Here is a 23,817-nt window from a genome sequence, read left to right as displayed (position 1 = left end):
TGTAATAAGTCTCTGTCTGTCCGTGACCCTCATGACCGGTGGCCGAAGGGTTTGTGGGAGGGCCACATTCGGAGTAGGTGCCTGATTTGTAGGGGGTTCAAAATTAGGACCCAACCATTTCAGGAGGTGAGACTTTGTTGTGTTCTGATGCAAGCTGACTTGTGTCCTCCCTCCGAGCCCTGCTGCTTTGCACGCAGTCCTTGGGCTCTACCCCGTCATGGGGTGACCACCGGGTGTCTCCGTTATCCCTCCTCAGAGAGGTTCAGAAGGGAGGCATCGTTCTCCCTCCCCAGGATCCCATAAGAAGCTGAATCCTGTGACCCACATGCCTCTAAGCCTAACAGATCTTCCTCATTAGGGAGCTCTTTGACTCTGGTACCATCCTCTGTACCATTGAGACCAACTCCTTGGCCTGGACTATCTGTATCATCTGCACGCCAGTACGCGGCTACACATGGCATCCTCGACACCCACAACAGCCTGTATGCAGCAGCTAGAGACTTGCTTTGCCTTTTGATACCAAACTCCCCGATTGTACAAGAGCTAGAGTCATTGGTAGCAGCTACTTCTTCACAAGCTCTGGAACTGTTTACATCATCAGAGACGTACCATTCGATTCCGGCTTCAGCGCAGCAAATGTCAGTACCTACGATGAGCAGCTGCAACTCAAACACTTGGTACTCTCCCAGGGTCAGCCACCCTGCTGTCCCACTACTGCCACATCCAGCCACAAGGCCCAGTCACCTGCACCACGGAGTACTGTGCCTCCAAGGAATCTTATGCATCTCAGTCCTATTATAGGAGATCTCATAATTCTCTATCCCCTTGCAGTGATCTAGCTCTTGGTACCAGGGCTCTCTCAGGGGCAGGTCTAGAGACAAGAGGCCATGGACTACTTTTCACTGGAGCCCCAGGACTTATCCATGGGCCCTCTGGAACCCATGGAGCACACCATCTATTTTACGTACTTCTCCAGGACCTCACTTGTCTAAGTCACCTCTGAGACAAGGAGAAATGTCTGGAGAAAGGTCTTACATACCTCAGGACCTGGTAGAGTAGCTCTACTGATTAATTAAGCCATCCTGGAGCCTACAAAAATTATATGGCAAACAGCAGGATCGCTTCCTCCCACTCCAAGAGAACAGAGAACAGATACCAAGTGCCATTCCAACGTCATGAACATTTCTATTCTCACCCTACCCTGGGCTTGGTGATGGCTGCAGTAAATGAGAAATCACGCCAAGGTCATGCCAAATCCACTTCAAAATAATGACTCCAAAAAACTCTTTCACTGCAAAATCTTTTTGGAAGAAACATTTATGCAATGTCAGGGTTACAGGTCAAGAGAATAAATCACCAGGCTCTCCTGGCAAGATTTCTTTCTCCTGGCAGTTTCCCAGTCTCTGGTAACAGGGCTAACTTTATTGACAAACTGCCAGAAGATGTTAGACAGGAATATTGAGCCATGATTAACAAGTATCAGAGGGGTAGCCATGTTAGTCTGGATCTGTAAAAGCAGCAAAGAATCCTGTGGCACCTTATAGACTAACAGACGTTTTGGAGCATGAGCTTTCGTGGGTGAATACCCACTTCGTCGGATGCAAGTAGTGGAAATTTCCAGGGGCAGGTATATATATGCAAGCAAGAAGCAAGCTAGAGATAACAAGGTTAGTTCAATCAGGGAGGATGAGGCCCTGTTCTAGCAGTTGAGGTGTGAAAACCAAGGGAGGAGAAACTGGTTTTGTAGTTGGCAAGCCATTCACAGTCTTTGTTTAATCCTGAGCTGATGGTGTCAAATTTGCAGATGAACTGAAGCTCAGCAGTTTCTCTCTGAAGTCTGGTCCTGAAGTTTTTTTGCTGCAGGATGGCCACCTTAAGATCTGCTATTGTGTGGAAATCAGTCAAGTTGAGAGTGGCAAACCAACCCTTAACAAGGGTTGTCTGGTAGCCAGAACTTCCCGTCAAGCCGTCTTGAATAGGCTGAGGCTAGAGTGATTGCATCTGTGCCTATGATGTGACGCTCTTTGTGGCTGCAGTCATCTAGGATTCCAGCGGAGATCCAAACGACAATTGAGGATCTTCTGTTTAAGGGCCCTAATTTGTTTACAGGGAAAGCCAATGAAACGCTGTATTCCCTAAAAGATTCTAGGGCAACCCTTACGTCACTGGGAAGGAACCTTCAGGCACTTTCATCCTCAGACAACCCAGTGGTTCCATTTTACCCTCAGAGACAGGCTGATCAAGCAGAGATGACATAAATTCCATAGGACAAGGCCACCTCCTCCTCCATCTGCTTCGACTTCATCAAGATAGTGTTCGACCTCTCAGCAGCCTATTGGACTTCTTAGTTGAGGCCAGAGTACCACTGTGTCTGGATCTCATCTCTCTTATCACTCCATTTGGCAGCAGGTTATCCCATTTCCTAGCTGATTGGACCCATATTTCAGTCAGTCGCTGGATACCGAGCACGGTGGAACTAGGTTATTCCCTGCAGTTTGTCTCTATTCCCCGTACCTAGCCAGGGTACCTAGCTACCCAGCCCCAGTCCCTTTTCAGGGGCCAATCTCACAAGACTTTTCTTATCCAAGAAATACCGTCTGGTTTATAGCTGGGAGCCAGAGGGGTCCCTCCTCAACATTGGGGGAAGGGATTCTATTCCCATTACTTCTGAGAGAAGACTCAAACCTATTTTGGACCTGCAAAAGCTAAACAAATACATAGAGATAAAATTACCCCATGTAAGTCTAGCCTCTGTTATCCATCTCTAGATCCCAATGACTGGTTTGCCACTCTCAACTTGACTGATTTCCACAAGGTCATCCACCAGAGCTGCAGGAGGAAGGTTCATCATGGCCAACATTAATTATCCGTTCACTGTCCTGCCTTTCAGTCCATCTTCAGCCCTGTGAGTCTTTTCAAAGTGTGTGACCCTGGCGACAGTTCATCTCAGAAAGCCAGATGTCCAGGAATTCCTGTACCTGGATGACTGGTTGATTCAGGGGCATCAACGATATCCAGAGATGCCTTCGTTCTGACAAGGATAAGTGAGTACTCATCCGTGTGCAAAAAATCAGGCTTATTGGAGCAGATCTAGACTCGACTTCAGCAAGAGGGCACTTGTGCCTGGCCAGAGTCCAAGCAATACAGGACCTCTGTGCAGACCTCAAAGTCCCATAGTTCCATAGTCCCAGTCTTGCACAACAGTAAGGAATTGCCTGAGACTTCTGGGGCACAGGACAGCTTGCACATACGTGACTCAGCATGGCAGCCTTTTCACCACAGAGGCATGCAAGGCGGGTGAAGTCAGTCTACTGACCATCTCATCATCCATTGGACATGCTGACTCACGTACCTGCAAGCATCTCGTCATCCCTAGATTGGTGGGTGGACCCTGCCAATGTATGCAAAGAGTTTCCTGTCTCCTCGACTCTGCTCTCCACGACATTGGTCACAAATGCTTCATCCCTGGGGTGGGGATCCTACCTAGGAGACAGTCAGACTCAGGGTTTTTGGTCAGATCAAGAACTCTCTTTCCACAGAAATGTTCTGGAACTACAAGCTATTCACGTGGCGTGTCAAGCCTTCCTTCCACACATCAAGGAATGCACGGTAGAGGTCCCCATGGACAACACTGCTGCTGTGTTGTGTGTGAACAGGCAGGGGGGTGCCAAGTGGGATCGCCTTTGCCCAGAGGCTGTAGATCTATGGGGGTTTGAGGGTTGTATCAAAAATACAATCACACTCAAAGCTTCACACCTACCAGGTGTTCAGAATTGCCTGGCAGATCATTCAGCAGGAATCACAAGTGGTCCCTTAGACCGGACATTGCAAGATCCATCTTTCAGTCATGGGGGTACCAGAAATAGATGTCTTGGTTACTCATCTGAACCGGAAGTGTCACCTGTTTTGTTCCAGAGCAGGTCACAGCCCAGATGATTCCCTGCTGTCATGGAAGGACAAGCTACTATACACCTTTAATCCCGTCCCTCTGATTCCAAGAGTGTTATGCAAACTCGGGCAGGAGCACACCTTTATAATCCACATCCGCAGCCACCTCTGTCGGTCCAAGGCCTTCCTCCTATTTCATCAGTTATTCTTTGAATCTCCCTCCCTCATTCCTTCTGTCCTTGTCACTCATTCTTTTCAATGCCTTCCTTCTACATGCTAGTCAGGGCCTTTCTTCATAGCACAGATATTTCCTTAACCAAACTTAAGGTAATGCCAACTCTTTAATGTCATATTTATCCTGCAGCTGTTGCAGGCTCTAATGGTTCCACCTTTTGAACCTATGGCTCCACATTCTTTGCTCCATCTTTCCATGAAAGCATCATTCCTGGTGCTTCTGCCAGCAGGGTAGCAGAGCAGCATGCATTAGGTGCTGACCCTCCAGATGTAATTTTCTATCCAGATGAGGTTGATTTGCATCCTCACCCTACATTTCTGACTAAAGTTGTCTCGCACTGCCACCTTAATCAGCCTACCTACTTACCGAGCTTTTTTCTGAAGCCTCGTGAGGATGAGGAGGGCTCCATGCTTGGGATGTCCAAAGGGTGTTGGCTTGTTACTTGGACAAGACCAAACAGTTTAGGCTGTTTCCTCAGATGTTCAATTCTTTGTCTGCCAGACTGAAGGGTCACCCTGTCTGTGGGCAGAGAATATCTTTCTGGATCTCGTCCTGCACCCTATTGTGCTCTGCTGTTGCTGAGGTCCCTCTGCCTGGGAGAATTTGTGTGCTCTACAAGAGCTCAAGCAGCATGAGCTGCGTTCCTGGGTCAGGTGCACATTAGTGATATTCGCAGAGCTGCAGCCTGGTCGTTGGTGCCTCCTTTCAGTAGATACAAAGCTGTTTCCCAGGCACTGAGAGATGATGCTGGGTTTGGATGAGCGGTGTTGCAGTCCTTGCTCAGACAGACTCCAAAACCCTCATCCTTTCCAAAGTGCTTGTGAGTCACCTGATGTGGAATGGGGATGTGCGATCACTTGAAGAAAAAATGGCTACTTACCTGTTCTGTGACTGTTGTCATTTGAGGTGTGTTGCACATGTCCATCCCACAACCCACCTTCTTCCCCTCTACACTGGAGTCAAAATCACTGATTTCCAGTAAGACAGAAAGGAGGGAGGCTCAGGATGGTTCTCCCTTTATACCGTCACCTGGTAACACGAGCCTGGAGCGTGCGCCTGGGCTGCTGCAAGGGGTTCTGCAAGGGGAAAAAGGTCTCTGGTTTTGGTGCCCTGGGTGTGCACCCACCTGAAGTGGGATGGACACGTGCAGCACATCATAAGATACAGCACAGATAACTAACAGGTAACCACCGTTGCCATCACAGTATTCTAACAAATGCAGGCCCCCCTAGGACTGCCCAGAGCCGCTGTGCTAACTGCTATTATGCTGACACATCTGAGTTATCACATCGAGACTAGAAACATTCCCCTCTATTGCACTGTGATGTTTTTATCTTTAGGAAGCAGCCTGGTACGTCACAGATGAGTGCATCCAGGTCCTTGGAGGAATGGGATACATGAAGGTAAACGAGCTTGGTTCCATCCACCAAGAGTAGAACTACATGCATCATTTTTAAGGCTGTATTCAGGAGCTTGCAGTGCTCTGCCAAGGCAGCTGCGTGCACTCCCCTTGCTGGGATCACTTGAGTCTATTAAGGTCTTTGTTTGCACAGGAAACTGGTGTTGAAAGAGTCTTGAGGGACCTGAGGATTTTCCGCATTTTTGAGGGCACCAATGATATCCTTCGCTTGTTTGTGGCACTGACGGGCATTGAGGTAAGGGGCTCTCTGTGGGCAGATACCTCCCCTTAAAGGCCTTGGCATTTTCCAGCACAGAGTGAGCGTGCGGGGCCACGTTGCAGCTGGCACTGCACAGCTGGGAGAGGGGGCGAGGAATCTGCCCTGGGGCTAGGAGCAGAGTCCCTGCACTCTACTAGTGCCTCCACCAGCAACAGCCTCTCCAAGGTGTGGGGAGAAGCCAGAGTGGGGTGAGGGTAGGGCTATGCCCCTGCCCCACGCTGGCCAGCTGGGCAGGCTGGATGCAGGGGGGCGCACAAAGGCTGGTGGAGCTGCCTCTGCAGAGAATGTTTCCTGGGAGCCCCAGGGGGAAGGGATTCTAGTGGAGTCAGCTATGAACCTTGCAGCTGCAGTGCAGCCTCCTCACACTCACCCGCAGAGCGTTAGCCACTGCTGCTGAAAGCCCTCTCCGAAATCGCATGGGAGGGTAAAGTATGGGCTGTAGCGATTGGCCTGAATCAAATGTGCTCAGATCTGAACAGTCCCAGAACTGGGGGTTGAATCTAAACCCAGATCCAGACTTCATGGCTAGAGGGAGCCGTATGAAACTGGCTGAACCAAACCCTCCATCTGAACACCCGGAGCTGTGACTGGAGAGGCGGGGGATGGGCAGGGGGATGTTTTGGAACTTGGAGCCTTATCTGAATTTTGTGGCAAAGGTCCATTGCTGATGGTATGGGCCAAATTCTGCACTCTTTATTCAGCCCCATTGACTTAAATAATAACAAATGTACCCGGCTCTTGTGCTGCTCCCATGTGAAGGGGTAAATAACACTTCCTAAGTCACTTTCTCCGCACCCTTGTGATTTTCTACATGTCCCCCTTGTCTCTCTTCCAGATGGACACTCCCAGGCTTTTCAATCTCTTCTCATAGCTGTTCTAGAACCATACTCATTTTTGTTGCCCTTCTCTGTACTTTTCCCAATTCTAATTTATTTTTTGGGGGATGGGACGACCAGAACTGCATGCAGCGTTCAAGGTGTGGGCATACCATGGATTTTTATAGTGGCAATATGGAATTTCCATCTTTTTATCAATCCCTTTGCTAATAGTTCCTAACATTCTGGTAGCTTTTTTGACTGCTGCTGCACATTGAGCAAATGTTTTCATAGAACTATCCATGATGACTCCAACATATTTCTTGAGTGGTAAGAGCTAATTTAGACTCCATCATTTTGTATGTGTACTTGGGATTGTGTTTTCCAGTGTGTATTACTTTGCACTTATAAGCATTTAATTTCATCTGCCATTTTGTTGCCCAGTCATACAGTTCTGTGAGATCCCTCTGTAACTCTTCACTGTCTGCTTTGGACTTAACTATCTTGAGTAATTTAGTATCAAATGAAAACTTTGCCGCCTCCCTGTTCACTCCCTTTTCCAGATCACTTATGAATGTGTTGAAGAGCTCTACTCCCAGTACAAATACCTGGGGGACCCCACTATTTACCTCTGTACACTGTGAAAACTGACCCTTTATTCCTACCCTGTGTTTCCTGTCTTTTAAGCAGTTACTGATCCATGAGAGGACTTTCCCTCTTATCCCATGACTGCTTACTGTCCTTAAGAGTTTTTAGTGTGAGATCTTGTCAAAGGCTTTCTGAAAGCCCAAGTATACTCTATCTACTGGATCATCTTTGTCCACATACTTGTCGACACCCTCAAAGAATTCTAAGAGGTTGGTGAGGTATGGTTGACCTTTCCAAAAGCTGTGTTGCCTCTTCGCCAGAATATTGTGTTTATCTATGTGTCTGATAATTCTGTTCTTTACTGTAGTTTCAACCAATTTGCCTGGTACTGAAGTTAGGCTTACCAGCCTATAATTGTCACGATCGCCTCTGGCACCTTTTTAAAATAAACTGTGTTATATTAGCTACCTTCCAGTCATCTGGTACAAAGTCTGATTTAAATTACAGGTTACATACCACAGTTAGTAGTTCTGCAATTTTGTTTTTGACTTTCTATAGAACTCTTGGGTGAATACCACTTGATCCTGGTGACTTATTACTGTTTAATTTATCAGTTTGTTTCAAAACCTCCTCGGTTAACACCTCAATAGGGGACAGTTCTTCAGATTTGTCACCTATCTTAGACATGTCCCCGTCCCAATTTGTAATTCTATAGACTTTGTTCTCTTCTTCAGTTACTGGAGCCCTTGTTGTGAGTGCAGTATATACAAATACTTAAGAGGATGGACAGAAACCTGTGTAATGTTGTAATTCAAAAATGCTTCTTCATGAATCCAAGCAAGCTGTTTCACTGAGCTAAGGCCCTGAAATATAGTTTAGTTGCAGAAAATAAAGTTGTAGATTTTCATGTTTCGCTACTGCAGGGGTTCTCAAACTTTTGTACTGGTGACCCCTTTCACAGAGCAAGCCTCTGAGTGTGGACCCCCCCATAAATTAAAATCACTTGTTTATATATTTAACACCATTATAAATGCTGGAGGCAAAGTGGGCTTTGGGGTGGAGGCTGACAGCTCGCAACCCCCCATGTAATAACCTCGCGACCCCCTGAGGGGTCCCGACCCACAGTTTGAGAACCCCTGCGCTTCTGTATAGTTAACCCAGAGATGCCAGGTACAACTATGAACCTGCTGTAATAATCCCCTTGTCTCATCCTGAACATGTCCGTCTGCAGGTATAACCCTAAGACTGTGTGTAGTTAAATTCCTTTCATCATTTTTTAAACATTTTCAGTATGCTGGGGTCCAGTTAAAGAATCTGCGAACAACTATCATGAATCCATCAGGGAAAACTGAGACCATCCTAAAAGATATCGGGATGAGAGCAAAGCGGTAAGCAACACAGAGAACCTGTCACAGTTTGCCTTTCAATTCCAGTGGTGTAAAATAACACGCTGCTTCTGCTGGCGGGGTGCTGGAGTAATGTATGTGTATGGCGGGAGTGCAGAGAGCCGTTGAACTAAACTGCTCCACCTGCCCAGGGCCCGAGAGCTGTTCCCAGCCTGTGTCCTCACCCCCAGGGCAGGTGGAGGGTCTATGGCTCCCCCACAGCTGCCCAGGCTCCAGCTGCCAGCCTGGCCCCCACGGTTCTGGCGCCCCTGGTTGGGGTGTTAAACCAGGTGGTCTGGCCAAGTGTCCATTTAAGTTTTCACACTTTGCTACCTCAGTGGGATTTTGCAAGGCCAGACCTAACGTCCTGTGCCCAGAATGGCGTGCATGGCACATTGCATGCATCGTGTTATAAAGGTGGGGGAAACTGTTCATGTAGAAAGGCTGACCTTGGTATGGGCACTTCCTGGAGATCATGCACTGCTGGGTTTAGCTGGAGTTGTTTGAACTCAAACTCTTATGGTAGGAGTGAACCTTAGGCCTGGTCTACACTACGGGGGGGGGGGGGGGCGCGATAGTTCTAGATTAGACGCGATAGTTCGAACTCCGAGAAGTCGAACTCTCCGCGTCGACCCGGCGGGTAAGTATGGACCTACCCTTAGAGATGAGTTGTTGAAATGATACTGGGCCAGATTCATCCCTGCTTTACCTCCAGCGCCAGGGATTGTCTACACTAGGAACATGGCAGCATCAATAAAGACACATACTACAGTAACAGAAGGGGTTCTTCCCTCGCTGTAGTAAATCCACCTCCCCGAGAGGCGGTAACTAGGTCGATGGAAGAATTCTTCCTTTCACCTAGCGCTGTCTACACCAGGCTTAGGTCGGCTTAGCTACATCGCATAGGGTGTAAATTCTTCACTGCCCATAGTGAGGTAGTTAAGCGAACCTAACTTCGTAGTGCAGAGTCGTCCCCAGTGACTGCTGTGCAGGTGCTCCTGGATGAGCTGCTGAGTTGTGTTTTAAACCCTTTGTCCTTTCACTTTTTTGCTCATCTTTTCTCCCTTTGCAGTAAAGTTGGGATTCCCACTGGTTTGTCTCTGGAGGGAATCGTTCACCCAGGCCTGGACAACAGTGCATACCTGGTAAGGGAATTCTTTCTGAAAGATTTATTTCTCAGAGCCCAACCCTGCAGCTGCTGGAGTTGTTGGTAAAACTGCTGTCATCTCCAGTGCTGCAGGGCCTGACCTTTACATAGTCTGTTGTTTTATGAGATCTGAATTCTTTTGTATGTTTCTTGCATTTTTAGCCTTAAAGCAAATAATTTTCATGACAGAGTCTGCTCATCAATGATGATGTTTTTGTGATTCACAGCATTCGTCTAGCATCTGCTTTAGACAAAGTTCATGCAAGGAATGTTTCTCTAGCTTACAGTTAGGAATGAACCTGAAAGCCTGTTTTGAATGAAGTGTTAGCTCTGTAAAAAGGCTTTGCTAAATGTGAACTTTCCGATTCAGCCTGAAACATCATTTTCACTTTTAAAATACCATTGCCCAGCTGTCATTTCACTCCTTCTGATTTGTCAGATTTGTTATCTCTGGCACAATAATAATAATAATTTGCATTTTTAGTAGCATTTGACATCAGTGGATCTCTAAGCACATTACATCACTCACAGTGCTACAGAGATACACACACAAATGGACACACATGAATGTGGACACACACACACACACACACACACACTCTCTCTCTCTCTCTCTGTTTTCTTGTAGGGGCTGTACTTTCTCCTGGGGGTTTTGCTTTACTTCATTCTTGTTGTTTTCCCTTCATCTAAGATAAAAGAAATTGTAGGCAAAGCGCACACGGAGACCCACAAGACAAAGCTGCCAGTATAGGAGACAAGCGTCCCCATGTACTGCCAGGGGTGCTGGAACAATGTGTACAGTGGGGGTGCTGAGAGCCATTGAACCAAACTGCAAACCCTCTATATAATCCAATCCACTTCAAGCCAGGGGGTGTGGCAGCACCCCCAGCACCCCTAGTTCCAGCACCTGTGCATACTTCCCTGCCAAAGTGATTGAGCTGTGCCCTTGAGGGGCGAGATGGCCTTTCTGTCTCCATGGGCCATTCCTTTACAGGCCTCGTTGCTGAGCATCTCCCCAAGGGCCCAGTTGTGATGGTGGTTTCTGGTCTGCAGAGGACCCCAAACCCCTCAGCAGCTTGGCGTCCCATGTCACTGCCAGAGCTAGGGCTCTCCCTAGCTGGTTCCTGAGTGCTAGCTCCCCAGCCCAAGCCTGATTTCTGAGTTTCAGTGACACCCAGAGAGCCAGTCCCCAGCGCCCGCCTGGGTGTTTTGTGTCGCTCAGGCAGCATAAAGCACATGGCCTGCTCCAGGGCGCGGCTGGGGAATGCCTTGGCCAAAAGAATCCTTGGGTGTTGTAGAGCAGCTGTAGCTGGCGTCATACCGCGTGCTCCCAGCCCTCATGGTATGGGGGCGGGGCGGGGCAGGAGCACCTCGCGCTCCAGCAATCCCCGGCTGGTAGAGTGCCCCCTGGAGGCCAGTCCTGCCAGTGGAAGTTGGGGCAGTTTTGAGGCTGCTCAAAATTGTGCTGAGGGCTGAACCAGCTCCAAGCTTGGGGCTGGAAAGTGGCTTCGTGCCAATTCGCCTCCAGGTCCGAGCACCCGCGACTGGCCCCCAGGAGCCAGCCCAGTGCCCGGTGTTGGACGCGCTTTCCCCAGCGCTGCTCCCCGACCCCCAGAGGGCTCAGCAGGCTCCGTGGTTGCTGAGAGGCTACAGCTGTCCTGGGAAGGAAACAAACTGCTCTTCTGTGTCCGTGTAAAGGTGACGAAGGCCATTGACTTGTTTGGTGAAGCTGTTGAGAGCCTCCTGCTGAAGTACGGCGAGAAGGTGATAGGTGGGTGCCTCTGCGGCTGCTGTCAGCCCGCTTCTAACCGGCTACCTGATGACGTAAAGGACATTCCCGCCACTTGTAAAACCCGTCACCTGAGCGCTGAGCCAGGGCAGGGTGTGCTCCCGGAGCAGCACTTCTGTCACCTCCTGCAATGCTCTCTTCTCTCCCCATTTCCCTTCTGAATTCCTTGCTCTGCCCACCGCACCGCTCTATGAATACAGACCTAGGTGGCATGCATCCCTTGGGGATCGATGTGGGTCTCCTCACTGCGGCACGCTGGGGTGAAAGCTCCCCCCGTGCCAGCGTGGAGCGCCGCTGGGCTGCAGGACTGCGGTGCAGCTGGGGTGTCCGAGTGGCCCTGTGTGCCTGCTCTGCAGCCAAAAGCCACCACAAAGCTCCGCCGGCCAGGGTCTGTGTCCTGGTCAGCATCACGCAGCCCTGATCCTGACGGCCTCCTGAACAGCTGTACACTATTCATACCCTGCCCTCAGCATGCACATGACGTTTCATTAACACCCGAGAGCGCCAGGACCCCACAGGGGCCCCAGAAGTGATTGGCTGGTGGATCTGTCGGTTTGTTTAATTCTTTGGGGGCTGGGGCTGCACAGCAGTGTGCTGCTGAGCATTTGGCTCAGGAGAACGCTCCCTGAGTCTGTGTGTTAGAGCCAATCCGCCAAATGAGCTCCCCGTGCCAGGCTCTGGCGGCATCATACCCCCACCCAGGGTCTCCAGTTGGTGGGTGGGTCTTCATAGCAGTTTCTGGCCTGCTGATGTATCTGTGTGGTGAGAGCCGGTTCGCTGGCTTCCGTGCAAGTTCTGCTGAGCTGCTGTTAGTTTTCAGTAGCGTAACACACGCGTGTGCGCACACGCCCCCTCTCACCAAAGTCTCTTCTCCCAGACCAACAGTTTCATCTGAAACGCGTGGCCGACGCTGCCATTGACATCTATGCCATGGCTGTGGTGATCTCCAGGTACGTGCGGCTAGCAGAGGAGAGCGAGTTCCTGGCCTGGGCTGCCCACCGCTTGGCTTAGGCTGACCCTCCCCGGCTGCGGAAGGAGCTTGTGGGCACGTGCTGCTAGTGCAGCCTTCCCTGCCCCAAGAGATTGTCTGCCCCAGGAGCCAGTGCAGAGAGCACGGCGGCAGGAGAGCTGCCTGACCCTGTAGCACCTGGGAAGCCAAACAAAACGGAGTGAGACCCCGTGTCCCTCAAAAGCCAGGAATGTGCCTTCGCTCACCCAGTCGGGCGTCTCTAATACACGGTCGGATCCCAGCCGCTGGCGCCGGGGTGAGCATGGCGGAGTGAGTGGGACATGCCACGTCTGCACGCAGGGCTCATTCTCTAGGGACGGGCCCAGGGAAGCAGGGCAGTCCACTCCTGTCCGCTGGAACCCGGTCGCTTTGGGACGATGCTCGATGGCTGGGCTGCGCAGGCCCGTTCTGACAAGTGCATCTTCTGCGCTCACAAAGTCCTGTCCCTGTGGCCTCCCCTCGCGGCCACCGTCTTGTCTCCGCAGGGCCAGCCGCTCTCTGTCTCTGGGACAACCCACCGCTGAGCACGAGAAGCTCTTGTGTCAAACGTGGAGCCATGAGGTAGGCTATGGGCGGCTGAGGGGCCGGGTTTGGTTCACTCGCTGTGGCAGGCGTATGGGCTTGTCAACACGCAAGCCCTGCTGTCAGCTTGCTGAGAGTCCCTGCAAGAGAGCCCTGCATGGCCAGTGTGCGTGAGCCCCCTGGGCTCCCTGCATGAGAGCCCCCCACGTGCCTTCAGCTCCCCCGTGCACACCCTGTATGAGAGCCCCGTGTGGCCCCCTGGACGCCTCTCCACCTGCTCTCCGTGTGCCCTGAGGCCCTCCCCCCTGCATGCCTTGGGCGCCCTGCACGAGAGCCCTGCATGCCCTCCATGCGCCCAGCACCCATGTACAATATGCTGCCTCGGCCCCCACGGGCTTGGTGCGGGCTGCATAAGGGGTGTTGATCTGCCGTGCGGTCTACGCAGGGCTGTGGCTATGTGAGGGGTGTTGATCTGCCGCGCGGTCTGTGCAGGGCTGTAGCTACGTGAGGGGTGTTGATCTGTTGTACGGTCTGTGCAGGGCTGTAGCTACGTGAGGGGTGTTGATCTGTTGTACGGTCTGTGCAGGGCTGTAGCTATGTGAGGGGTGTTGAGCTGCTGCGCGGTCTGTGCAGGGCTGTAGCTACGTGAGGGGTGTTGATCTGCCATGCGGTCTGTGTGGGGCCGTAGCTGGGTGAGGGGTGCTGATCAGTCGCACGGCCTGTGTGGGGCCGTGGCTACGTGAGGGGTGTTGATCTGTCACACGGCCTGTGTGGGGCCGTAGCTGGGTGAGAGGTGTTGATCTGTCACACGGCCTGCACGGGGCCGTGGCTACGTGAGGGGTGTTGATCTGTCGCATGGCCTGTGTGAGGCCGTGGCTACGTGAGGGGTGTTGATCTGTCGCACGGCCCGCGCGGGGCCGTGGCTACGTGAAGGGTGTTGATCTGTCGCACGGCCTGTGTGAGGCCGTGGCTACGTGAGGGGTGTTGATCTGTCGCACGGTCTGCGCAGGGCCATGGCTGTGTGAGGGGTGTTGATCTGTCGCACGGTCTGCGCAGGGCCATGGCCACGTGAGGGGTGTTGATCTGTCGCATGGTCTGCGCAGGGCCATGGCCACGTGAGGGGTGTTGATCTGTCGCATGGTCTGCGCAGGGCCATGGCTGTGTGAGTGGTGTTGATCTGTCGCACGGTCTGCGCGGGGCCATGGCTACGTGAGTGGTGTTGATCTGTCGCACGGTCTGCGCAGGGCCATGGCTGTGTGAGGGGTGTTGATCTGTCGCACCAGCAGCTGGAGTGGCCAGCAGCAGGTCCAGCTCCTAGGCAGAGGCACGCAGGCGGCTCTGCACAGCTCTCGTCTGCAGGCACCCCCCCTCAGTTCCCATTGGCCTGTTCCTGGCCAATGGGAGTGCGGAGCTGGTGGTCGGGGCGTGGGTAACACGTGGAGCCCCGTGGCCCCCCCACTTCCGGGGCGCAGCACGGTGTCAGAGCAGGTAGGGACGAGCCTGCCTTAGCCAGGCAGCACTGTCGACTGGACTTTTTGGTAAAAAACCAAACACCTGGTCACCCTATTACCGTACATACCATGGAAGGGGAATACAAGTGCAGTTGCACTGACCCGTGACACTGGCTTCGGTTTCTCTGTCATTAGTGTCACTGTAACAGCTCAAAGTGTGAATTCTGGATCTCTGCCTGTCCAGCTCAGGGACCCTAGCTCCTGTCACAAGCATTGCACTGGCTCAAGGAGGTGACTGATCTCTGGTTTCAGAGCATCCAGGGGATTTCTGACTGAATACACGTGCGGCTGCACAAGGATCGTGTCTGTTTGTTGTATGTACATGGAGCCAGGGGCGGCTCTCGCTTTTTTGCCGCTCCACGCATGGCAGGCCGCCCGCCCGCCTTCGGTGGCTTGCCTGCGGGAGGTCCCCGGTCTTGCGGATTTTATGTACCTGCTGCCGAATTGCCGCTGAATCCGTGGGACCGGCGGACCTCCCGCAGGCGCACCGCCGAAGGCTGCCTGACTGCCGCCCTCGCAGGGACTGGCAGGGCGCCCCCCCGCGGCTTGCCACCCAGGCACGCGCTTGGAGCGCTGGTGCCTGGAGCCGCCGCTGCATGGAGCCAGTACTGAAAGCTTGGCCCACTGCATGTAAAATCACTTCCTAGGTCTGATTACTCAAGCGTTACAGGAAGTGGTTTAATACAAGAAAGTGACTGTGTGTTTCTTTGTCCAACGCAGGCATTTGAGCGAGTGAGAGAGAATCTCCGAGTAGTGAAATCTTCTACGTGGACTCAGTCCTTTGCTAACATGAAACAAATATCTAATGCTGTTGTACAGAACCAAGGGATCCTAGCCACCCACCCTCTGGGCTTCTGAACAGAAATGGTGCTTTGGTTGACAATGAGCAACAGCTACAAATCCTATTATATAGAAAAATATTACATTACACGCTGTTTGCTTCTGTCTAGCCCTGGCTGTGAGAAAACCAATCCTGTGTCACAGCGTCACTGCATGCGGGCTGCAGCAAGGGGCCATGCGTCTGTCCCGCTCTCTGAGAACCCTGAGCACGTGCACATAAAGCCCCTCCCCCGTGGGTTGTTGGGGCAGCCTGCATACATACCAGCTCCCCCGCTCCTCCGTCCTGGTCAAGGAGATTAATTTGGGCCACATGGGTTCCAGCTGAGAGCAGGTGTTAACTGCCTCTTGCCTGCACCCTTCTAGCCTGCTCTGGGGGTCCCATTGAGGCCTTTGCTGGGGGAGAGAGAAGGTCACCCCAAGGTGCTCTGAGCCATGGCTGCTAGCTCCCCCCATTGTGTCCCTGGTTCTCTGGGGGAAGGAGAGAGGATCCTGGCTAAGTCAGTGCACAGACTCCCGGCCATCTCCCGCTCTCCTGCCTCGTCCATCACCAAGTCCTGCTGTCGGGTGAGCCTGGGGCTGTCGTGACCTTTGGCTGAGGGTTTTACTGACCCTGGCACAGGGGACTGTGAGCTTCTCACTGTCTTTACATGCCACGTGAGGTGAGCTCTGGTTTGGTGGGCTGGGATCTCACTAAGGGGCTGACTCAGCCCCACATCTCTGAGTCCAGGCAGGTGCCTTCTCCAGCCAGGGCTGCCTGCAGCATAGGATTGCACGGGCATGCTGGCTCTGGGGGCCAGTCTCTGTGGCTGTCTCTTGGGGAGACGCTGCCAGCTGCTGCAGCTCATGCAGAGATTAGATTCTGCCTGCTTGTGGGCTGATGCAAGGGGAAAGTCCAGGCAAGCAGAACTTGGCAGGGCTAGCTTAGGTCACGTGTGGTGGATGTGGGCCCCGGGGCTGCCAGGGGAGCTGGAAACAAAAGGGCTGGTATTCTGGGAGCCCATGTTCTCCAGTGTCTGGTGGCACATCCCTGCAGCCATCAGCCTGCAGGCCCTGGGGGTGCAGCCCAGTGACTCTGTGAGGCACACGTCACTTGGGGCATGTGCACCGGGCTTTGCTCACAGAAGGCTGCATGGTATCAGCTGTGGGAACGTTGAGCACTGCTAAGAGGCTGCTGCATTTCCATGATGGCTGGGGCAAGCCCTGCTTCTGATGCGTGTTGAGGGCTTGGTGCTCTTTGGCTGACGTGAACTGTGCACCCAGCCCCAGGGGCCAGGAGCAGCTGGGGCCCTGGTGACCGAATTCAGCAGAGCTGATTTAGGTCAGATATTAATTAAAATACGTCATGAATACGACCATTCGAGAGACAGGGTGGGTGAGGTATGTCTTTTATCTTCCTTAGCTCTGTATGGCTCGAAAGCTTCGTTGGTCCAATAAAAGATATTCCCTCCCCCATATCCTGGGAGTGACATGGCTACACCACCACTGGGTATCACCCTGCCGGTGTGAAGCTGGAAAGGGAGGTGCTGAAAGCTCAGCAAACTGACACTCCAGATCCAGTGAACCAAGAACACAAACCTGTTTCCTAATCAGGTCCCAGTATCCCACGCTTCGAGCTCTGAGCTCGAGTGTCCATTTGGACACTCATCCGCCTTTGTCTCCTCCACATTAAACAAACGAGCGTGTATGATTCAGCAGATTTACATGCGTGCTCAGCCAGGGCTGCAACCTCCCCTGCTCCCCAAAGGAGCCCATCAAATCCAGATCCCTGGCATGCAGCACTTCCCTTTGTCTCCTGCACAGCAGAGCTGTTTGAATGCTGTGTGATTCAGAGGCTGGTGCAGCGGGAGTTATAGATTCCACAGGCAAAGTCACACATTAGTGTTTGCTGGAAATGATGCAGGCTTAGGTGCTGCTGCTAATGACACATTTGGCGGCAGGGCTGCTAAACAAAAAGGGATTTTGTGGAATGCCACAAATTATTCAGCTTGCAGCAAAATCCTTGTCCATGTGCAGGTAGCACCCTGGAGGCTGGAGCATGCATGCATGGCCCAAATACGACTTGGAAAGCAGCTGCTGTTCTAGCAGAGTGGAGCAGAACTCTGCTTTAACAAAAGAGCAGTTGGCCCTGCAGCGAGGGCAACGCACTCCCACAATCGGTGTCTCCCCTACTCCCCATTGTATCTCCTGTAGATTTCTTTGCCACGTGGGGAGGTGGATCAACCTGATGGGGGTTGCGTGCCCATGGAAAGGCATACCAGACGGTGTGCCCCATACTATGGGAAGCAGCACAGGATACATGGGGGGAGTAAATCAGTCCCATGATCCTGCCCTCAGGCCAGATTTTCGAAGGGCAGAGCCCCCAGGATGGCAAATAAGAGCAACATCTGTGAAACAGCCTCAGCACCTCTGAAAGATCAGCCCCCGCTCCTGCGTTGAGCAGGATGGGCAGCTCAGGCTGAGAGCCCTGTGGGGCAGAAGGGGGTGAGGCCAGGGGGGTGAGCCTAGCATTATGTGTCTCCCCAACACATACACACCTGGGCGCTGTTGGGGGGCAGGTGGCAGGAGGCTCAGCCACTGAGAGGCCAGGCTGAAATATCAATACCGGCCTAGAGGAGGCCTTGTAGCCCGAGCAAACGGCAGCAATCTGGAGCAGCAACTTCACTGTCACTCTGGCCCTGGGGCTGCGAAGTGCTGCCTCCCGGAGCGGTCAGTGGTGACCCTGGGGGTATGTGACTGACTAGATGCAGGAAGGGAATATAGGGATGGTGGCAGCCCCAAGGAATCCATCACAAGTGACTCTGACTGACGGGGTCCTGACAGGGCAGCACCTGCTGTCTGGACACAGGATGTGGCCATGGGCAGTGCAGTTCTGGAGGGAATGGCACCGGCAGGGGCATACGGCACAGTGCTGGGGGCAGGCTCCAGCGTGGCAGGGTCGTGGTCAGAGAGTGAGCTGGTGGTGGTCTCCGGGACAGCACCTTCTTGGTGCAGGTGGTGGCTGGCACAGAGCAACAAGCCCACGGAGCAGAGCGTTGAACAGCACCAGTGAGAGCAGATGCCCCACACTGAGCATACAGCACAGCATTCATGAGCTGCCAGTAGAGGACATCCACAGGCAGGAGCTCCATTGCACACGACGGACTGATCCCAGGAATGCCTGGCGCTCGGCCAGGGCTCCCCGGTCCCAGGTATGTTCATGCTAGTGTCAGGGTCTCAAAGCCGGCGCAGCATGTCCCAGCATGCAGGCAAATGGCAGACAGAGCAGTGCAGGGCAGCACTGGCCAGAGCCCAGCAGAGAGTCAGGCTCTGGCCACCTAACGAGTGCAGCTGGCTGTAGCAGGCTCCCTGATTGGCTTCAGCCGGTTGGTTGGAGAAGGCAGCAGACGGCTCTTAAGCAGGAGCGGTTCAGGAGCTGCTCACGGTGTTTGCTGCAGCTGGAAGAGGTTCTGTGCTTGTCTGTCCCGAGCCCTGACTCAGACCAGGTAACCCAGTCCTGGCACTTCCCTGATTTCTGCCTTCAACTCCGACCTGGGTTCTGGCCTCTGGCTCGGTTCCTGACTCCTGCGCTAGACAGTGGTCATGAGGGCCATGCCGGGTCACAGACAAGGCTTCTGGCTCTCCCAGTGCTAAGCTCTGGCAGGCACCTGTGTGTGTTTAAACGAGGCTCATAACCCAAGGGGCCCAGGGCAAAGCAGGTCCCCGGCGCAGGGGTGCGTTACCATGGTTGTGAGCACACAAGGAGGCCAATGCTGCGTAGTGAGATGCCACAGTCTGGCATCATGTTGATTGCCAAATGCTGAGCACCCTGAGCCCTGTGGAGCCAGCGGGTGCTGCAGGGACCCTGCTTCTCTGGAGCTCAGGCTGGTTTCATTTTGGTGCCCGGCTCTAGATGTGGGGAACACAATTGCCATGGTGGCCTGGGTGTGTGGCCAGCAGGCCGAGAGCCATCGCATGGGCGAAGGTGCCACAGCCCTTGTTGCACGACCCACGCTGGGGAACTAAACAGCTGCCCGTTGCCATACACTGCTGTTGGTGTCCCTAGGCCTGAGTGAACCAAAGTTGTGACTGTAGGCTTGAGTGAACCAAAGTTCTTCCATGCTCTGAACTTTAACCAGCCTAAGATGCTAATAAACAGCAAGCAAAATGTGTAACTGTCAGCTGTCTTAGCTTGCAGCTGCAGGACAGCTCAAAACAGCAAAAAGCGGCAGTAAGACGAGGGAGAAGGGGGAGGAAAGTCTGCATGCATGTAGATAAACATGCGAATGAGAACAGTTCTAACAAGCTACATTACAGTGTTAAGTGTAACTGTTGCAAGGGGGAGGGAGAAAGGGGGAAAAACAAGGGGGGTATAAATGCTGAGACCCCACCTGCGTGTGGGTGTGCAGGGTTTGAGATTGTAATTTCTCCCTTGCACCTTTTTTGAGCTCAAATAAACTTGGTTTGCTTCTCCACCCTGGTGTGTTAATTAGTGCGACGCACACCGGGCAACGAACCCCGCTGTTGCTCCTCCTCGGGCCCTTTGGGCCGGCAACACTGCCATAGGCCGGGCCCAGCCGGGTACGGGGGTGGGGTGGGGTGGGGTGGGGGGGTGACCTTCCTGATTGGCTTCTCTGCAGAGCACAGGCGCCGTGCTGTGAGGTGGGCTGCAGCCTGCGTACTGGTTTCTGCTGCACAGCGCTGTGATGTGCAGGCAACTGCAGTGGCAGAACTAGGGGTTTGCTCCCTTTGTGTGGGAAGGGCAACCTGGTGGCTGCAGGCAGGAATAAGGCAGAACTGGCCAGGATTAGCATGAGGGGTGGCTGAAGAGCTGGGGTGTGGAGCATGGGCACACTGGGCATGGCTGAGTGCTGCATGTTTTAAATGGTGTCCGTGGCCATCCTTTGCCGATGGGAGGACTGAGATCTTTCCACTAGTGTGGCCACTGGCTCTTGCTGGTGTTGGCCAGGCTGCGATTCAGTGTGTGCCTCAGGGAGCGGTGGCACAACACATGGTTTGCAGGGGCTGGTTATCCTGTGCATGTGTGTGCAGGCACAGGGCATGACAGGGTTTTCCCTAGGCTGTGGATGAGTGGCCATCTGCCAGCAGACTGGGCTGTGCTCCCCAGTCTCCAGTTGTCACTGTGCCTCAGTGGGTCATGCTGAGGATGCCAGCTTCAGGACAAAGTGCTGAGAAATAGGGCGAATGCACCCAAAAGTGGTGGTTATTCTTCCACAAGCTGTACCAAACCTGTAGCAAAAGTAAACTTCTGCCTCACCGCACTGGCTGACTAGAAGTCAGGCATGCAGTATCCTTAGGAATCCCAGCCATTGCCACAACCCAGACACTAGACGTAATGATGAGTGGCTATTTAAAATCAATTTCATCAGACGGTTCTTCTAATCTCAAGATCCATCCCATACCCAGGTCAATATATAATGCAGATCTTACCCAATAATCATGCTATTGCCAGTCCTTTAGTATCTAATATCTAGAGGTTTATTTTAGGGCTGTCAAGCGATTCAAAAAATGAATGACGATTAATCGCACAGTTCACAAAATGACCCAACAAGATACCGAGTGGGGTAATGTAGTGCCAGGCCTGGAAGCAGATGGAGAGCTGTAGGAACATCTCCCTCCTCCAGGTGCATTGCTGTGAAGATGCTGGCGTGCGGGGCAGGGAGTTTTAAAAAGAGCTTTAACAAGCAGTGAGGTGACCATATTTTCTCAAAGGGAAAATGGGACACCATGTGGGGCTGGCCCGAGGCCCCCTGCATGGGGCCAGCCTGAAGCCACCTGCCCACGTGGGGCTGGCCAGGCCCAGCCTGCTCTCCTGAGCCCTCCCTCCCTTCTGCTCAGGGCTGGCGTTACCTCTCTCCCACTGCACCCACACATTCCTGTGTACCCCGCTAGGGGTCGCACCCCACTTTTTTGGCAAAACTGGGCATTTGTCCTGTTTGCTCTTGCCAGCTGATTATCCGTTGGCAAGAGTTAATGGGACAAATGGCCAGTTTGTCCAAAAACAGTTGGGATGGGTGTTGGTGTCATTAAGCATAACCCTAGGTAACTCAGGAGGGTGGAAAACCACAGTGTTAATGAAGCCTTTCTGTACTAGGCCTGAATGAACCAACGTTATTTTATGCTTGTCTAGAGTCCCTCTATGTTAAACTCTAGTCGAACTCACAGGTCAGAATTGAGAATGGAATGTGTAAAAGCTTCTTATCAGTGCAACACTGGCACCAGGAGATAGTAAAAAGGGGCCTACTTGTATCTGCTTAGGAGGAGGAGGGGAGGGGGGGCAAAGTAATAAATCCGAAAGTAAACCAAGGTAACAGCCTTGAAAAGTTACTAACAAGATAAATTGTTTGCTGTCAAGGATGATTTAACCTGTTTAATGTAATCGCTAGCTATACAATGTGTCTACTATATGGGAGGGGACTAAAGGGAAGAAGGGGGGGTAGGTAGTGGGGGTAATAGAGATGCCTAGCTGAAGTCATGTATAAGAAGAGACACACAGCTTATGTCTGTGTGCAGGATTTGAGATTGCTATGTCTCCCTTGCACCTTATTTGGGCTCAAATAAACTTTTTCTGCATTCTCCACCTTGGTGTGTTTATTGGAACGAAGCACACCGGGCAACGAACCACTGTTTGCTGCCTCAGGCCTTTTGGGCCGGCAACATGGGTGGGTCAGGGCTTAAAGGAGATCTGTGTAGGGAACAGTGGCACCGCGGTGCTGTTGCGGTGATACCTGGGATGGCAGCAGGCGGGGGGCTTTAGGGGATGGGGAGGATGGATCGGGAGCCTTCGCATGGCTGCTCTGAGCCACTACCTTGCAGAGCTGTCACTTTGGGGAGTGGGAAGGACTGTCCAAGGGAGCAATTCAACCCACATGTGCAGAAACACAGACAAAAACACACACGCGCACACAAAGAAGAGGAACCAAACACTGAAGTTCTCCAAACCGAGGCATTCTCAGCAAGCTTTTTGCAGAGGGAGGGAAAAGTGAAAAGAGGAGTCTGCTGATTAGACACATTTGACAGCCAGCGCTACAAGACTGGAAGCTGCAGGCAGTTGCACTCCAAGAAATACTGTACCTTTTTCAATGATGCTGCATCATTCCTATCGCACTATAAGTGTGTCCAGTGATTTACAAAGTACAAGAGATCTGTTCCCTGCCCTGAAGTCCTTGCAATTTAAAATCCAAGCCCAGAAGCCCATCTCACATAAAAACGGCCCTACTGGGTCAGACCAAAGGTCCATCTAGCCCAGTATCTGTCTACCGACAGGGGCCAATGCCAGGTGCCCCAGAGGGGAGTGAACCTAACAGGCAGTGATCAAGTGATCTCTCTCTCTCCTGCCATCCATCTCCATCCTCTGACGAACAGAGGCTAGGGCAGGGCTGGTGCAACCACTAGGCGAACTAGGCGGTCGCCTAGGGCACCAAGGTTTGGGGGGTGCCAAAAAGCGGTGCCCTGCCCGGGGTGCCGAGAGGCCCCTGCTGCACCGGGGCTTCCCAGGCGGCTGGCACGGCTGCCCAGCTCGACAGGGAGGAGTCGCTTTCTGGAGGCACCGAGAGCCAGAGCATTGTGCTTGCAGCAGCGATGAGCCCCAGCCATGGAGGAGCCAGCATGGCATGGCGCACGCAGGGGGGCAGCAGCCTTGCAAAGGCGGTGGTGCCACTAGCAGGGAGCAGCCGTGCCCCCCACAGCCCAGATTGCCTGCCAGGTCGCTCGCATCAGGGACCTTCGGCAGTTCTAGAGCTCATCCCCTCCCCTCCTCCTCCTTCCCTCTCCTGCAGCCCAGCACGGCGGGGGCCGGGCTGTGAGATCCGCAGGGCAGTGAGGCCAGCAGCATGTCTGCAGTAGCATGCCAGGGGCTTGGAGAAGGGGCAGTGGGTCTGTCATAACCATAGGGGTAGCCTAATTCCTCCTTACCTGTCAGGGGTTAAGAAGCTCAAGTAACCTGGTTGGCACCTGACCAAAGGAACCAATGGGGACAAAAGAGACTTTCAAATCTGTGGGGCAGGGAGGGAGGGAGGGAAGAGGCTTTGGGGTTTTTTGTTTCTGTGTCTGTTCGCTCTTGGGTCTAAGAGGGACAGGACATCAATCCAGGCTCTCCAAATCTTTCTGAACAAGTCTCTCATATTTCAAACTTGTAAGTAACAGCCAGGCGAGGTGTATTAGTTTCTTTGTTTTCTCAACTTGTGAATTTTCCCTTTGCTAGAGGGAGGTTTATCCATGTTTTGTTGTAACTTTGAAACTAAGGCCAGAGGGTTCCTCTGTGCTCTTTGAATCTTCTGCTACTCTGTAAGGTTAACTACCAGCCTAAGTTTACAGAGGTGATTCTTTTACCGTTTTCTCTTTAAATAAAATCCTTCTCTTTAAGAATCTGACTGATTTTTCCATTGTTCTAAGACCCAGGGGGTTGGGTCT

At 52.7% G+C, this 23,817-nt stretch overlaps 1 protein-coding gene across 1 annotated transcript in view; it reads left to right on the top strand.

Annotated features, from left to right (window-relative positions):
* Window positions 1-19,482, top strand: part of LOC123378047 (very long-chain specific acyl-CoA dehydrogenase, mitochondrial-like) — a 40,966-nt gene extending 21,484 nt beyond the window's left edge. The window contains exons 13-20 of the mRNA XM_045031509.1: window positions 5,464-5,526; window positions 5,677-5,778; window positions 8,496-8,593; window positions 9,663-9,735; window positions 11,436-11,508; window positions 12,404-12,476; window positions 13,021-13,096; window positions 15,289-19,482. Coding sequence (XP_044887444.1) covers window positions 5,464-5,526; window positions 5,677-5,778; window positions 8,496-8,593; window positions 9,663-9,735; window positions 11,436-11,508; window positions 12,404-12,476; window positions 13,021-13,096; window positions 15,289-15,426 — 696 coding nt within the window. The 3' untranslated portion in view covers window positions 15,427-19,482. The remainder of the gene's footprint in view (window positions 1-5,463; window positions 5,527-5,676; window positions 5,779-8,495; window positions 8,594-9,662; window positions 9,736-11,435; window positions 11,509-12,403; window positions 12,477-13,020; window positions 13,097-15,288) is intronic.
* The last annotated feature ends 4,335 nt before the right edge of the window (window positions 19,483-23,817 follow it).

The sequence above is a fragment of the Mauremys mutica genome, chromosome 9 (assembly GCF_020497125.1).
Source record: "Mauremys mutica isolate MM-2020 ecotype Southern chromosome 9, ASM2049712v1, whole genome shotgun sequence".
NCBI lineage: Eukaryota > Metazoa > Chordata > Testudines > Geoemydidae > Mauremys > Mauremys mutica.
The sequence above is the reverse complement of the archived record's forward strand: the minus strand, read 5'-3'. Positions and strand labels throughout refer to the sequence as shown.